This window comes from Ranitomeya imitator, chromosome 7 (genome assembly GCF_032444005.1).
Source record: "Ranitomeya imitator isolate aRanImi1 chromosome 7, aRanImi1.pri, whole genome shotgun sequence".
Lineage (NCBI taxonomy): Eukaryota > Metazoa > Chordata > Amphibia > Anura > Dendrobatidae > Ranitomeya > Ranitomeya imitator.
Genome location: NC_091288.1, coordinates 18,084,499 through 18,101,555, shown reverse-complemented (window position 1 = coordinate 18,101,555; position 17,057 = coordinate 18,084,499). Strand labels below are relative to the sequence as shown.

Sequence of the window (17,057 nt, the reverse complement as noted above, 5' to 3'; positions counted from 1 at the left end):
GTCTTCCTTTCCCCGCTAGGTGGCGCTCTCACCACTACACTGGCTGCCAACTCTGTCCAGGGAACAACGAGTTAACTCTTAGCCTGCGCTGATCCGCCTCCTTCCTCAATGGCGCGAAAACTTGCACCATCCCTCTGCCGCTATTGGCTGCGACTGGCGCGAAACCGGTCACGTGGTGCCGGAGATTGGCGCGAAACTCCAGCGTTGTCCTCCCAGCGAGCAGGAAGCGGCTTCTCCGGTCGGAAAGAACCGAGAGGACGATGGACGTAGCCGAAGCCAACGTGACCGCCGCGGCCGCCGCCGCCGCCCAGCAAGTGAAGGACGAGGTGGCGGAGAAGTGCCAGAAACTGTTCCAGGACTTCTTGGAGGAGTGAGTGTCCCGTCCGCCATCATAGCTGCGGGTGGGGGCACGGAGAGGCCGGGACCCCCGGGGGCAGCAGACAGAGGGCTTCATCTGCCCCAGGGGATGTGGTTGCTATGGGTAACTGCCTCCTGTACGGGCAATACCCCCCCTGGCGCTGCTGCCATTGCGGCTTCTGTCCTGTTAATGGGTAAAGTGGCAATAACTAGTCTGCAGTGATGATCAGGTGGACTGTCCGATAGTTTACTGCCCGTTGCTTAGGTTACCGGCCACCTCTACAGCCTGGAGTGGCCGGTTTCCTAGGCAGGGCCTGCAGACTGCTCAGGAGCAGGGTCCGGCCTGTGTCCCCTCCCCCGATGCTGCACAGGTAGATCTGTCATCAGAGGCCGGGGGGGGGCTCCACAAGATGGAAACTCGAGACATCCCCTTTAAGTGCCCCCAGCGGCGGCCGTGCAGATCCAGGTTTACATGCGCGGTCTGACATCGTCATCTGCTTGACATGTAACAACCTCTGTGTGCACATGGCCTTATAGAGAGGCTTTATATGGCTGCTGCGCCCACGGAACGGCGCATGTACACACTGTGCGTCCGACACGCTGCACATTATCCGGAGCAAAACCTGTATCCAACCCTGCGTGTTTATAAATCCGCGGCAGATTTCTTCAGTTAGTGCGACGGTCTCCTGCACAATGCTGGCGCTGTGCTGCGTGGAGTATACCCGTAACGTGCATGGACGCTGGCCGACCCGTGGCCACAGACCACTGCTGATCAGCTACATGGAAGCCCAACGGCGACAGGACGACCTCGCTTCCATGAGCACAGAATGATCATTAAAGGGAACCTGTCACCCCCAAAATCAAAGATGAGCTAAGCCCACCGGCATCAGGGGCTTATCTCCAGCATTCTGTAATGCATTCTGTAATGCTGTAGATAAGCCCCCGATGTATCCTGAAAGGTAAGAAAAACAGGTTAATTTATACTCACCCAGGGGCGATCCCGATACGATGGGCGTCCGGTCCGGGGCCTCCTATCTTCTTACGATGACGTCCTCTGGTCTTCACACTCCGGTGTACTTTGTCTGCCCTGTTGAGGGCAAAGTACTGCAGTGCGCAGGTTCTAGGCCTCTCTGACCTTTCCCGGCGCCTGCGCACTGCAGTACTTTGCTCTGCCCTCAGCAGGAAAGACAAAGTACGCCTGCGCCGGAGCCGCAGCGTGAAGAAGAGGACGTCATCGTAAGAAGATAGGAGGCCCCGGACCGCGACACCCATCGGACCAGAACCGGACCGCCCCTGGGTGAGTATAATATAACCTCTTTTTCTCATCTTTCAGGATACATCGGGGGCTTATCTACAGCATTACAGAATGCATTACAGAATGCTATAGATAAGCCCCTGATGCCGGTGGGCTTAGCTCACCTTCCATTTTGGGGGTGACAGGTTCCCTTTAATGCTATTGTTCTGGTGTGCATAAAATATTATTCTTGGCAGCACATGTCCTGATAATAAGCGTTTTGCTCGTTTGTCATGTGATCAGCAGCTGGATTACACTGCTCAATTCTAGGTAAACTTGAGTTCCTAGGACTTCTCATCCTCGATAATCATCCAGTGTAATTGCACAATTTCGCGATGATCTATCTCTAGTTTGGACACAGATGGTCAGAAGAGATCCTGTGTCCTGGACTGCAGCCCGGCCAGTGCAGGCAGCAATTGCAGGGGAATGGTCCTTCAGCTCATTACTGCTAGGGGTCTTGAAGTGATGGCATATCGTTGGTAATATGACACACACAATAATAGGAATATCCCCATCTGGAATTAAACTTGGTCGCTATGCAAAATCCAAAAATTACATTATATGTAGTATACCACAGGGTGGAGAGAAACCATCTGGTCGCCCTGATTATTGTAAGGTGTAAATGGCATTAATTTTTTTTCCACTATAAACTTAAGGTTCCAAAATCCCGATGGAGAAATAAAGTATAAGAGTGACGCGGAGGAGCTGATCCGGCCCGAGAGGAACACGCTGCTCGTCAGCTTCCAGGACCTGGAGCAGTACAACCAGCAGCTGGCAACCACGGTGCAAGAGGAGTTCTACAGGTGAGGCCACTGATGATAATGATGATGGTGGGGATGATGATGATGGCCAACAGTTACCAAAAGATGTGTCTGAGGCGACCGGTCGCTCATCATGACTTTCCTCCTTTAGAGTCTACCCATTCCTGTGCAGAGCAGTCCGGGCATTTGCGAGGGACCACGGCAATGTTCCACAAAACAAGGAGTTTTATCTGGCTTTCCAAGACCTTCCAACCAGACACAAGTAAGAGGCTTCTGTATGAAAACACAGACTAATTATCTTTGGAGGCAGATGTCGTCATTAGCGCTTGCTGCAGATCAAGCTCATTAGCGGTTCCTTTCCATTTATGGGGTCTCTTCAGTCAGATCCAGCTGGTCCATGCAATAATGCATCTAGTGATGTCAGCATCCCATTAAATATGGGGCTGACTGATCATGTAACTCACTGATTTGGACGGTTTATCCCGAGGCTGAAGGTAAACATACAGTGGACAGGGTGGATGCAGCACCTCTATAATCTACAGTCATTAGTAGTGAAATATCCACTGACTGTGACTCTGTTCTCAGGATTCGGGAGCTGACTACTCCCCGCATCGGATCCCTGATGAGGATCAGTGGTCAGGTGGTGCGGACCCATCCCGTGCATCCCGAGCTGGTCAGCGGCACCTTCTTGTGTTTGGACTGTCAGACCCTGGTCAAAGATGTGGAGCAGCAGTTCAAGTACACACAACCGAGTATCTGCAGGAACCCGGTGTGCGCCAACAGGAGGAGGTTCATGCTGGACACCAACAAGTCCAGATTTGTGGATTTCCAGAAGGTAATGTTTCGTGCTGTGGAGAATCCCTTTAAGAGATGTTTGGTATATTGTAGTGTATGACTGCTGACTCCAGCCTTGTTGTTTTTGCAGGTCCGTGTCCAGGAAACACAGGCTGAGCTCCCCCGGGGCAGCATTCCTCGCAGCCTCGAGGTGATACTGCGTGCAGAAGCAGTGGAGTCGTGTCAGGCTGGCGACAGATGTGACTTCACAGGGTGTCTCATTGTGGTCCCTGATGTGTCTCAGCTTTCTACCCCAGGTACTGATATGTGAGACATCTAAAGATAAACTGCTATGGATATCTTCTGTTGTATCAGAGGACATTGATTTCATATCTAAAGATCTGTTTACACAGACCCACAGGCGGCACCAGAGACCTCTGATCAGTAAACCTTAACCCCTTAATGACGGCCAATACGTCTTTTAACTGACTTGAGATATAAGAGAATAGCCTCCCCACACAGGTGACAATCCAGCAGCTGTCGGCTGTACACTATAACTGACAACTTTCTGCATCAGCCACGATCAGTGTTTGCACCGTCCAAATCTGTTTAACCCCTTAGATGCTGCTGTCAATAGTGACTACATCATTATAAATGGTTAACATACAGGTCCTTCTCAAAAAATTAGCATATAGTGTTAAATTTCATTATTTACCATAATGTAATGATTACAATTAAACTTTCATATATTATAGATTCATTATCCACCAACTGAAATTTGTCAGGTCTTTTATTGTTTTAATACTGATGATTTTGGCATACAACTCCTGATAACCCAAAAAACCTGTCTCAATAAATTAGCATATCAAGAAAAGGTTCTCTAAACGACCTATTACCCTAATCTTCTGAATCAACTAATTAACTCTAAACACATGCAAAAGATACCTGAGGCTTTTATAAACTCCCTGCCTGGTTCATTACTCAAAACCCCCATCATGGGTAAAGGCCCCTTCACATTTAGCGACGCTGCAGCGATACCGACAACGATCCGGATCGCTGCAGCGTCGCTGTTTGGTCGCTGGAGAGCTGTCACACAGACCGCTCTCCAGCGACCAACGATGCCGGTAACCAGGGTAAACATCGGGTAACTAAGCGCAGGGCCGCGCTTAGTAACCCGATGTTTACCCTGGTTACCATGCTAAAAGTAAAAAAAACAAACACTAGATACTTACCTACAACCGTCTGTCCTCCAGCGCTGTGCTCTGCTTCTCTGCTCTCCTCTTGTACTGTCTGGGAGCCGGAAAGCAGAGCGGTGACGTCACCGCTCTGCTTTCCGGCTCACAGCCAGTACAGGAGGAGTGCAGAGCGCAGCGCTGGAGGACAGACAGCGGTAGGTAAGTATGTAGTGTTTGTTTTTTTTTACTTTTAGCATGGTAACCAGGGTAAACATCGGGTTACTAAGCGCGGCCCTGCGCTTAGTTACCCGATGTTTACCCTGGTTACCAGTGAAGACATCGCTGGATCGGTGTCACACACGCCGATCCAGCGATGTCTCCAGGGAGTCCAGCGACGAAATAAAGTTCTGGACTTTCCTCAGCGACCAACGATCTCCCAGCAGGGGCCTGATCGTTGGTCGCTGTCACACATAACGATTTCATTAACGATATCGTTGCTACGTCACAAATAGCAACGATATCGTTAACAATATCGTTATGTGTGAAGGTACCTTTAGACTAGCGACCTGACAGATGTCAAGAAGGCCATCATTGACACCCTCAAGCAAGAGGGTAAGACCCAGAAAGAAATTTCTCAACAAATAGGCTGTTCCCAGAGTGCTGTATCAAGGCACCTCAATGGTAAGTCTGTTGGAAGGAAACAATGTGGCAGAAAACGCTGTACAACGAGAAGAGGAGACCGGACCCTGAGGAAGATTGTGGAGAAGGACCGATTCCAGACCTTGGGGAACCTGAGGAAGCAGTGGACTGAGTCTGGTGTGGAAACATCCAGAGCCACCGTGCACAGGCGTGTGCAGGAAATGGGCTACAGGTGCCGCATTCCCCAGGTAAAGCCACTTTTGAACCATAAACAGCGGCAGAGGCGCCTGACCTGGGCTACAGAGAAGCAGCACTGGACTGTTGCTAAGTGGTCCCAAGTACTTTTTTCTGATGAAAGCAAATTTTGCATGTCATTCGGAAATCAAGGTGCCAGAGTCTGGAGGAAGACTGGGGAGAAGGAAATGCCAAAATGCCTGAAGTCCAGTGTCAAGTACCCACAGTCAGTGATGGTGTGGGGTGCCATGTCAGCTGCTGGTGTTGGTCCACTGTGTTTCATCAAGGGCAGGGTCAATGCAGCTAGCTATCAGGAGATTTTGGAGCACTTCATGCTTCCATCGGCTGAAATGCTTTATGGAGATGAAGATTTCATTTTTCAGCACGACCTGGCACCTGCTCACAGTGCCAAAACCACTGGTAAATGGTTTACTGACCATGGTATTACTGTGCTCAATTGGCCTGCCAACTCTCCTGACCTGAACCCCATAGAGAATCTGTGGGATATTGTGAAGAGAAAGTTGAGAGACGCAAGACCCAACACTCTGGATGAGCTTATAGGTACTGTCACACTAGACGATATCGCTAGCGATCCGTGACGTTGCAGCGTCCTCGCTAGCGATATCGTCCAGTGTGACAGGCAGCAGCGATCAGGCCCCTGCTTGGAGATCGCTGGTCGGGGAAGAAAGTCCAGAACTTTATTTCGTCGCTGGACTCCCCGTAGACATCGCTGAATTGGCGTGTGTGACACCGATTCAGCGATGTCTTTGCTGGTAACCAGGGTAAACATCGGGTAACTAAGCGCAGGGCCGCGCTTAGTAACCCGATGTTTACCCTGGTTACCATCCTAAAAGTAAAAAAACAAACACTACATACTTACCTACAGCCGTCTGTCCTCCAGCGCTGTGCTCTGCACTCCTCCTGCTCTGGCTGTGAGCGTCGGTCAGCCGGAAAGCAGAGCGGCGACGTCACCGCTCTGCTTTCTGGCTGCCCGGCGCTCACAGCCAGACCAGAGAAGCAGAGCGCCGAGGACAGACAGCGGAAGGTAAGTATGTAGCGTTTGTTTTTTTTACTTTTTAGGATGGTAGCCAGGGTAAACATCGGGTTACTAAGCGCGGCCCTGCGCTTAGTTACCCGATGTTTACCCTGGTTACCGGGGACCTCGGGATCGTTGGTCGCTGGAGAGCTGTCTGTGTGACAGCTCTCCAGCGACCAAACAGCGACGCTGCAGCGATCCGGATCGTTGTCGGTATCGCTGCAGCGTCGCTATGTGTGACGGTACCTTAAGGCCGCTATTGAAGCATCCTGGGCCTCCATAACATCTCAGCAGTGTCACAGGCTGATTGCCTCCATGCCACGCCGCATTGAAGCAGTCATTTCTGCCAAAGGATTCCCGACCAAGTATTGAGTGCATAACTGAACATTATTATTTGTTGTTTTTTTTGTTTGTTATTAAAAAACACTTTTATTTGATTGGATGGGTGAAATATGCTAATTTATTGAGACAGGTTTTTTGGGTTATCAGGAGTTGTATGCCAAAATCATCAGTATTAAAACAATAAAAGACCTGACAAATTTCAGTTGGTGGATAATGAATCTATAATATATGAAAGTTTAATTGTAATCATTACATTATGGTAAATAATGAAATTTAACACTATATGCTAATTTTTTGAGAAGGACCTGTAGTGTGGGGGCTTCCTATTTATCCCAATTGGTGCCCTCAGATCATGATTGTGTGGTCCTGATGTTTGCGATGGCAATTCATGACCAAATAGCGGCCTTAGTCTGTCGGCTGTTGTAACCTGTTCAGAAGTTACTGTCATTTAGGTGGTAAAAATACACATTTTCATTTGTCATACCACTTTGCATTAATTCCTGTAAAGCACCTGAAGGGTTAATGAACTACCTGACTGCAGTGTTCAATATGTCTGGGGGTGCTGTTTTTAAAATGGTATCGCTATTGGGGGTTTCCCAACATGAGACCCCTAAAGTCAATTCAAACATCGATAGTTCCCTAAAATAATAAATGTTGTAAATTTCCTTGAAAAAATGGAAAATTGCGACTACATTTTTAAACCTCCTAAAATGCTAACAAAATAAAAACATTTTACAAATGGTGCTGATGTAAAGCCGACATGTGGGAAATGTTATTTATTAATGTTTTGCTGTGGTATGACTATCTGGATTAAAGGGATAATCATTCAAACTTTGAAAATTGCTAATTTTTTAACATTTTTCTCAAATTTTTCATATTTTTTATAAACACAAAACATATTGACCTAAATTTACCATTATCATAAAGTATAATGTGTCACGAAAAAACAATCGCAAAATCACTGGGATTTGTTGGTGTTGCAGAGTCATTACTACATAACGTGACACTGGTCAGATTTCAAAAATTTGGCTCCGTCACTAAGGGGTTAAGGTACCGTTACACTAAACGACTTGCCAACGATCACGACCAGCGATACGACCTGGCCGTGATCGTTGGTAAGTCGTTGTGTGGTCGCTGAGGAGCTGTCACACAGACAGTTCTCTCCAGCGACCAAAGATCAGGGGAACGACTTCGGCATCGTTGAAACTGTCTTCAACGATGCCGAAGTCCCCATGTAACCAGGGTAAACATCGGGTTACTAAGTGCAGGGCCGCGCTTAGTAACCCGATATTTACCCTGGTTACCATTGTAAAAGTGAAAATAAAAAACCACTACATACATACTCACATTCCGATGTCTGTCACGTCCCCCGCCGTCAGCTTCCCTGCACTGACTGTCAGCGCCAGCCGTAAAGCAGAGCACAGCAGTGACGTCACCGCTGTGTTCTGCTTTACGGCCGGCGCTGACAGTCAGTGCAGGGAAGCTGACGGCGGGGGACGTGACAGACATCGGAATGTGAGTATGTATGTAGTGATTTTTGGTTTTTTTTCACTTTTACAATGGTAACCAGGGTAAATATCGGGTTACTAAGCGCGGCCCTACGCTTAGTAACCCGATATTTACCCTGGTTACCAGTGAACACATCTCTGGATCGGCGTCGCACACGCCGATCCAGCGATGACAGCGGGTGATCAGCGACCAAAAAAAGTCCTGATCATTCCCCAGCGACCAACGATCTCCCAGCAGGGGCCTGATCGTTGGTCGCTGTCAAACATAACGAGATCGTTAGCGGGATCGTTGCTACGTCACAAAAAGCGTGACGTTGCAACGATATCGTTAACTAAATCGTTATGTGTGAAGGTACCTTTACAGGGCTCAGCCATTTTTCTGGGCAGAGTCCTGATTATACAGGATGGTGCTCCTGCAAGGACTACTCTTTTGTGATCATTTTGTCTTATGAACACTGGTTTTTGCAAGATTATCATGAAACCAGCATTCCTAGGAACTGTTCCTGATAATCTTGTGATGTAAATGAAGATTACCGTATATACACGAGTATAAGCTGACCCCCCCCCCCCCCCTCCTAATTTTGCCACGAAAAACTGGGAAAACTTTGACTCGAGTATAAGCCTAGGGTGGAAAATGCAGCAGCTACTGGTAAATATCAAAAATACAAATAGATACCAATAAATGTAAACTTAATTGAGACATCAGTAGGTTAAGTCTTTTTGAATATCCATATTGAATCAGGAGCCCCATAAGATGCTCCATATTAAAATATGCCCCATATAATGCTCCATACAGTGTATGATGGGTCCCATAAGAAGCTCCATATTAAAGTATGCCCCATATAATGCTGCACAAATGTTAATTATGGCCCCATAAGATGCTCCATACAGACATTTGCCCCATACAATGCTGCACAAATGCTGATTATGTCCCCATAAGATGCTCCATAGAATCATTTGACCCGTATAATGCTGCACAAATATGGATTATGGCCCCACTAGATGTGGCCCGATTCTAACGCATTGGGTATTCTAGAATATGCATGTCCACGTAGTATATTGCCCAGCCACGTAGGTAACAGGTTTAAAAAATAAACATATACTCCCCTTTCGAGGGCCCCTTGTAGTCCTGTCGCCTGTGTGCAGTGAACGGGGCAGCTTCCAGTCCCAGGGTTGGTATTGGCGCAGGACCTGTGATGTCGCAGTCACATGACCGTGACGTCATGGAAGGTCCTTCTCGCATACCATTCTTGGCCCCGGAACCTGCCGCTTGCACTGCCGAGAAGAGAACGCGACAGCGGAGGGTGAGAATAACCTTTTTCTTTTTTTTTTTTTTTATTCTGATTTGTAACATTAGATCTTTTTACTATTGATGCTGCATACGCAGCATCAATAGTAAAAAGTTGGTCACACAGGGTTAATAGCTGCGTAACCGGAGTGCGTTACACCGCGCTCCGGTAACGCTGGCATTAACCCTGTGTGAGGGCTGACTGGAGGGGAGTATAGAGCGGGCACTGACTGCGGGGAGGAAAGAGCGGCCATATTGCCGCCGGACTGTACCCGTCGCTGATTGGTTGTGGGCATTTTGCCACAACCAATCAGTAATTTGGATGCCATGACAGGCAGCGACCAATGAATATCCGTGACAGACAGAAAGACAGGACAGACAAAGATGGAAGTGACCCTTAGACAATTATATAGTAGATAAGATGCCCCATACAGATATTTGCCCCATATAATGCTGCACATGGCCACATAAGATGCTCCATACAGAGATTTGCCCCATATGCTGTTGCTGCGATTAATTAATAAAAAGAATAAAAAAAAATTAAAAAAATCACATACCTCTCAGGCCCCCGGCACTTGCGATATTCACCTGCTCCGCGTTCCACCGCCTCTGTCTTCTCCGTCCTGTGCACCGACGTTCAGGCAGAGGGCGGCGCACACTAATCGCGTCATCGCGCCCTCTGACCTGAGCGTCACTGCAGTGGATGCGGAAGACGCAGCGGCGCCAATGGTGGAACGGAGAGCAGGTGAATATCGTGCACTGAGTTACATTCACCTCCTGGCGTGGTCCCTGGTTCCCCGACTCTGGCAGCTTCTTCCTGTAGTGAGTGGTCACATGGTACCGCTCATTACAGTAATGAATATGCGGCTCCACCCCTATGGGAGTCGGGTCCATATTCATTACTGTAATGAGCGGTACCATGTGACCGCTCACTACAGGAAGAAGCTGCTGGGGAACCAGGGACCGCGCCAGGAGCAGGTGAGTATTATTACACAGCTCTGCTGCCCCTCCCCAGCCGACCCCTGGGTGTGACCCGAGTATAAGCCGAGAGGGGGACTTTCAGCCCAAAAAAGTGGGCTGAAAATATCGGCTTGTACTCGAGTATATACGGTAAATTGCTACACGGGGTCCTTTAGATCCATGTATGATGCTGTATCCTTGAAGGTATTCTCCTTCCAGATTAACTTCTGTATCAAGCTGACTTCCATCTTTGGTGTCTGACAAGTTTTCGGCACTTGCTCTGTTAATAATAAAACTTGTGCATGGGATTTGCCAAGTGTCACATCAGCAGTATCTCTGCTTCCAGGATTGAAGTTCAGGATATTGAACAAACCCCTTAAGTCAGAGATTTGCATTTCTTGTGTAATGTTGGAAAAGGACATGCACCCATAGCTCCCTTGGTGCCCAGGGGTGTAACACTGTGACCCATGGATGGAAAGTCTGAAGGGATTTTATTTTGCACACAGCGGCTTGTCCTCTGGACTCTCTTGTTGCATCTGGAGCAGTTTTGATATAATTGTTAGCAAATTGCATTAATTACTGCAGCTATTGAGAACCTATCACTGTGATCTTGCCAGTAGAAGTTGTTTTGTAAATTTTTGCAAAAAAAAAAAAAAAAAGATGTCTGGTATAAAGTGCACAACCTACATTGTTCCTCACAGGCATCCGCGCTGAGACCAGTTCCCGGGTCGGGGGAGCTGAGGGCTACGAAGCTGAAGGAGTCCGTGGTCTCCGTGCTCTTGGAGTCAGGGACTTGTCTTACAGGCTCGTATTCCTTGCTTGCTATGTTGCTCCTACAAATCCCAGGGTGAGTAACATGGAGACAAGGACAAGCCACAGTTTATTCTAGTAGCCTGGAGCGAAGATGCCCGTCCGTGGGGGTCCCTGTCGTCACTTTCACTAATGGTGAAACATATGTAAAATCTTCCATGCTAGATGTTCTGTAACTTTTACCATTTTCTTCTGTGACAAGCCTAAGTGCGTTCCTTGTTCCATACTCCCGAGTTGGTGTTATCCCCAAATTTAAAGTATACCTGATAATTCGCCATCTTCAGCCCTAAGAATGATAGGTGTAAATTCAGACCCATCTAGCTCAGAACGAGGACTGACTCCTACTTTTGCTTTTCAGTTTGGTGGCAAGGATCTTCATGAAGAAGACATGACTGCCGAGAGCATCAAGAACCAGATGTCTGCAAAGGAATGGGAGAAGGTGTTTGAAATGAGTCAGGACAAAAACCTGTACCACAACCTGTGCACCAGCCTGTTCCCCACCGTGCACGGTAAGCGAGGCCTCCCAGTGCGACTCCTGCAAAAAAACTGCGCAGCCATTTATATATTCTATAACCCTGTATCTCCCTCCCCTGCAGGCAATGACGAGGTGAAGCGAGGCATCTTGCTTATGCTGTTTGGTGGCGTTCCAAAGACCACCATGGAGGGCACATCTCTGCGGGGTGATGTCAATCTGTGCATTGTTGGAGACCCCAGTACAGCCAAGAGCCAGTTTCTCAAGTGAGTGTCGGGCTGTAATCACTTCTAAAACACAAATCCAAATCAAGCTCGATTGTTTCCAGGAAAGTGGAGTGACAATATGGCTGCTGTATCATCACACGGCTGCTTCAGGCTCCTGAACTAGAATTCCGGGCTGTAATGGATGTATACAGAGTACCACGGCAGGGACTGTTGTGCCTCCTGTTGGATGCAGCCTTCTTCCTAAGAGTCAATATCGACTCTTTAAGCGTCTGAGACGTTTTCCCGATCTGTGTTCAGCTAGGACACTATCGTGCGATAAAGCAGTAACCTTGTATAATAAGGCGGCGTGCATCTTGGCCCGGCAGATAGCCTCATGTTATATGATGGACCCTACCTTCTATGAAATGACACCGAAGCAGTTGCTGTAGAGAATCTTTAATGCCATGAATCCCATTGCGAGGAGGAATCACGGAGACTGTTGTCCTTCCACGGTGCATGTTACACAACTTTCCCCCGGCCTTTGTTCATTAGGACATTACACTAGCCGTGAACGCTGACTGAGATTACTCTCGTCTGGACCTATCTATTCGCCCCTTTTTTTTTTTTTTTTTTTTTTTTTTTCGTAAAATAACCGGAATTGGATTTTGGTGCTGACTGGTTCTGCTAATGCACATGTTTTAATTAGGAAAAAAGAACTGACTCGTGCAATTGTTTCCCACCCTCACAGGCACGTGGAGGAGTTTAGTCCCCGGGCCGTGTACACAAGCGGGAAGGCTTCCAGTGCTGCCGGTCTGACTGCGGCGGTAGTGAAAGACGAGGAGTCTCATGAGTTTGTGATAGAGGCCGGAGCGTTGATGTTGGCCGACAATGTGAGTCTCCTGGATTTTGATTTCTGAATTTCTTAATGTGTTTTTATTTTCAACCTGACAAAAAGGTACAATGGCAAAGTGCTTGTAAAAACTTACAACTTTGCTATTTGCTTATTACAAATCCTCTATTAATGGATGTCTGATATTACAGCTCCGCTCCATGGAAGTGAATATGGCTGAGCGGCATTATCAGACACAAACTGTAGATGGATTGTTTTTAGAATATAGATATTTTATTTAAATCTTCTTGAAGGGTTGTCAAGTCTAAAGTCAGCAAGCTGCTGAATTGGGAGAGAATTGTGGTCACGTGCGGACTAGTCTCACCCTGCTTCAGTATTCTCTGAAGGACAATAAGAAATGATAGTTTGCCTATATTAACTCCTACAGTTCTCCAACAGCACAAGAAAATCTGCGCTGTCAGTTATTACTACTTAGGCCACAATAATTTTATTTAAGCATCTTGTCTGTTGGGTTATTTCCATAGTCCAGCATATTGGAGGATCTTGCTCTTTTAATCCCAATCTCAGATTTTGCAACATCTTGCATGTTACACATAGCATCTGCATATATTGAGCAGCGGTGACCGCAGTCTGCAAGAGGTACAAGCATCCTGCGGAGCTGCGAGTAATGCCTAGTAACACCGGGGCAAGCAGCTATGCTCTCAGGAGAGGACACATCTGTGCTTTTGTCCTTTATATCTAGTTTGGTGACATCTGGTCACACAGTATTATAACCTTTTCAGGGCGTATGTTGTATCGATGAGTTTGACAAGATGGACCTCAAGGACCAAGTCGCAATTCACGAAGCTATGGAACAGCAGACCATTTCCATCACCAAAGCTGGTGTTAAGGTAAGCGTCCCCGACCCTCGGTGCAAGGATGGAGCAGTTATCACAAGCCGTACATCACTTCCCTGACCTATCCTTCTTTTATAAAAGGCCACACTGAATGCGAGGACGTCCATCCTGGCGGCTGCAAATCCCGTCGGGGGCCGATACGACCGATCAAAGTCACTGAAACAAAACGTGAACCTGTCTGCTCCCATCATGTCAAGATTTGACCTTTTCTTCATTTTGGTTGATGAATGTAATGAGGTAAAGTATCTACATTTAACCCAAGCGTATGAGGATCCAGTTCCTAACTTTTTTTTTTTCTTTTTTTCAATATCTCTGCTGCCTTTCAATTGAAAGTAAAAAATAATTGAAGTTTTATTAAGTTTTCCAATAGTTTAGGAATGGTGGTAAAAGTAATTGTTGGGGGGTTAGTCCCCTTTCTGTTACCCAGTAGGGCATGGGAACTCCAAAAATATAATGATGTGATAATTTCAGGTGACTGATTACGCCATTGCTCGACGTATTGTGGATCTTCACTCCAGGATCGAAGAGTCTATCGACAGAGTCTACACCCTCGATGAAGTCCGCAGATATCTGCTCTTCGCCCGCCAATTCAAGCCCAAAGTGAGTTCCCAATAAATAAGTCTCAGCCTCGACATTGTGTACTTCTTTTTTTCTTTTACCTAACCAGATTTATTTACTTATTTTTTTTAAAGATCTCCAAAGATTCAGAGAATTTCATAGTGGAACAGTACAAGCGTCTGCGTCAGAGAGATGGATCTGGGGTCACCAAATCCGCGTGGAGAATTACCGTCCGACAGCTGGAGAGCATGATCCGTCTGTCCGAGGCGATGGCGAGAATGCACTGCAGCGATGAGGTGAGGATTTATTTTGCTGTATAGAAAAGGAGAACGGAGTACCTTGGCATGTTGAAGATTTGCTTGCTGAAAATCCACTGAATATTACAGTAGCGATGTAAATAAGATCCAACTAAATCTCATTTCAACGATGCATCAAAAATTGACCAGCATGAAGTACTTTAAATCCGAAGCATCGTTGTGTAGATCTTATTGTGTATTTCGTGTTTTGCAATGGGGATAATTTGGGGGATCACCACCCTTTTTGCTATTAAATCTACTGCAGATTTTTTTTTTTTAAAGTCCTGGATAACCTCTAGTTCGTCTTTTTCTATAGTTTGAATCTCCGTATAATGCGATCATCGCAGCATTGCTTAGATTTTCTCTCGCCCCATTATCCCGCACTGTGAATTATATTAATGTCCTAACATCACCTCTCACCTTTTAGGTACATCCTAAACACGTGAAAGAAGCTTTTCGGTTACTGAACAAGTCTATTATCCGGGTTGAGACTCCAGATGTGAACTTGGATCAAGACGAAGAAATGGAGGAAGAGCATCAGGAAGACGTCAATGGTGAGACCTGGTTCCTGCTTTCTGCAAGTCTTGTCTTAAAAGTTCACACTTTACTAAATTTTATGTTTTTTTTTTTTTGTTTTTTTTTGTTAGGCGATGCCGGAATACCCAACGGTCACGTAAATGGGATTAATGGCCACGCTGAGGAACCAAAGGAGACATCTGCACCTAAACCTTCCCTGCGTCTCAGCTTCACAGAATACAGGCGAATCTCCAACCTTCTGGTCCTGCAGCTGAGGAAGATGGAAGGTCGGTCTCTCTCCAGTCATATGTGTATAAATGTACCATTCTGGCACAATCGGGGTCAATGTTTGCTATTTGCTCTTTTGCAGATGATGATGAATCTTCCCAGAAGAAAAGTGAGCTCATTAACTGGTACCTGAAGGAGATTGAATCGGAAATCGACTCTGAAGAAGAACTCGTTAACCGCAAGCAAATCATTGAGAAAGTGATTCACCGGCTCGTTCATTACGTGAGTCGCTGTGATTATATTTTGCTTCTACAGATAAGACGGCGGCGGAATCCGCTCTGTTGTAATTAACGCGCCAAATCCTCATTTATTAGAAAACTCCATATTTGGAGAAACGCACTCTTATCTCTCCTGGATGTTCTGCTGTAATGTTGCCATATTATTATTTATTTATATAGCACCATTAATTCCATGGTGCCTTATATCCATGTCTGTATGGCAAGCAATATGTCTGCCATCAGACAAGTCTATGTAGTGCTGACACGTTCAGCAGCGGTGGGCAGGTTGTAACCGATGCAACTCACAATCCCGTTGGGTGTCGAACGTACGCTAGGGCCAATTTCACTACCAATCTCTTAGATTATTATTATTTATTATAGCGCCATTTATTCCATGGCGCTTTACATGTGAGATAACCGTGGTCCGGAAAGCCGTACGCCCGTCTTAATTCTTGTGTAATGTTTACAGATGCATTATTGTAAGTTTTTCGATTTTACTTTTCAGGATCAAATCTTGATTGAATTGTCACAGACCGGCCTGAAAGGCTCCAGAGAGGATGAGGATGCTACGAAGGACGAGGACCCTTTCTTGGTTGTGAACCCCAACTACTTACTGGAGGACTAATTATCCACGGACACATGGAATTTTATTTCTAAGGACTTTTTAGAACTTTTTATCTTCAGACTTTTTTTTTTTTTTCCCCCCCACGCATTTTATTCCTTAAGTTTTGGGGTAACACATTTCCTTAGGTTATAACAACTTTCCCTCATCTGCTTTTCTGCAGTGACCAAAGCAAGGAAAAATATCTTGTACCAGTTTTACCACAAGCCATCATTGCTTATGTTATTGGTAAACTAAATTTGGTATTTGGGCCCTGGAACCCTGAACGTGGTGTCCTAATTTCTGCGGAAGAAGTTTTTAAAGGATTCAGTCATTTTACAGAATGTCAGTCCAGTTTTTTTTTTTTTTTTTTTCCCTTCCTGTTAAAGGGACTTTTTAGATATCTGTGACTCCTAAGAGGCCATCGACGTATGGTCGTTCTTTTGGGACTGTCAAATCAGAGGCAAAAGTGAAACAGTGACTTTTCTGCAGAACCCAACATGGCGCCATCCATACACCTGTGGCGGTGTCCGGTACTGCAGATCACTTCTCAAATGGATGTAGATTTGATGGCGGCTGCTTCTTTATTCAGCTGCTTGCTGTGGGATCCCCCCAGGAAATTATGCAGTTTTGACTCATTTCAAGGCCATCAATATTAAATTCGACAACATCCCTTTAAATGTCTTTGAACTGACACATCACCATTTTATTTGCATTTTCTTTCTGTTCTGTTTCTCAGTCTGTAATTAGACATTTCATGCTTCATCTTTCTGAATATTTTTGGCCTTTTATTCTGTCCAGTTACCTTCTGCCATTTTGTCTCTGGATATTATCCTGTGTATTACGCACCAGGTCATTTTATACGGCTTACAATAAGTGTTGTAAATTTGTCAAAATACATTGCAACTTTTGTGTTAATATCTTCTTTTTTTCACAACCTCGTGCTGCAGGTTTAAAGTCCTCGGCATGACAACTTGC

At 46.2% G+C, this 17,057-nt stretch overlaps 1 protein-coding gene across 1 annotated transcript; it reads left to right on the top strand.

Moving 5' to 3' along the window:
* The first annotated feature begins 172 nt into the window (after positions 1 to 172).
* On the top strand, positions 173 to 16,997 carry MCM6 (minichromosome maintenance complex component 6). The gene is made up of 17 exons (XM_069732871.1): positions 173 to 370; positions 2,308 to 2,454; positions 2,564 to 2,674; positions 2,998 to 3,247; positions 3,338 to 3,503; positions 11,070 to 11,215; positions 11,537 to 11,687; positions 11,775 to 11,916; positions 12,605 to 12,746; positions 13,489 to 13,596; positions 13,684 to 13,839; positions 14,074 to 14,202; positions 14,295 to 14,456; positions 14,884 to 15,010; positions 15,104 to 15,259; positions 15,343 to 15,482; positions 15,984 to 16,997. The coding sequence occupies exons 1-17, from the start codon at positions 261 to 263 to the stop codon at positions 16,101 to 16,103; spliced, it is 2,463 nt and encodes an 820-aa protein (XP_069588972.1). The 5' UTR covers positions 173 to 260; the 3' UTR covers positions 16,104 to 16,997.
* Positions 16,998 to 17,057: the final 60 nt, after the last annotated feature.

Excerpts from the sequence above, each read along its gene's own strand:
- MCM6 (XM_069732871.1), top strand. The coding sequence starts at position 261 with ATGGACGTAGCCGAAGCCAACGTGACCGCCGCGGCCGCCGCCGCCGCC. Across the intron at positions 3,504-11,069 it reads GTCTCAGCTTTCTACCCCAG|GCATCCGCGCTGAGACCAGT; the intron begins GTACTGATATGT and ends TGTTCCTCACAG. Across the intron at positions 15,260-15,342 it reads GCAGCTGAGGAAGATGGAAG|ATGATGATGAATCTTCCCAG; the intron begins GTCGGTCTCTCT and ends GCTCTTTTGCAG.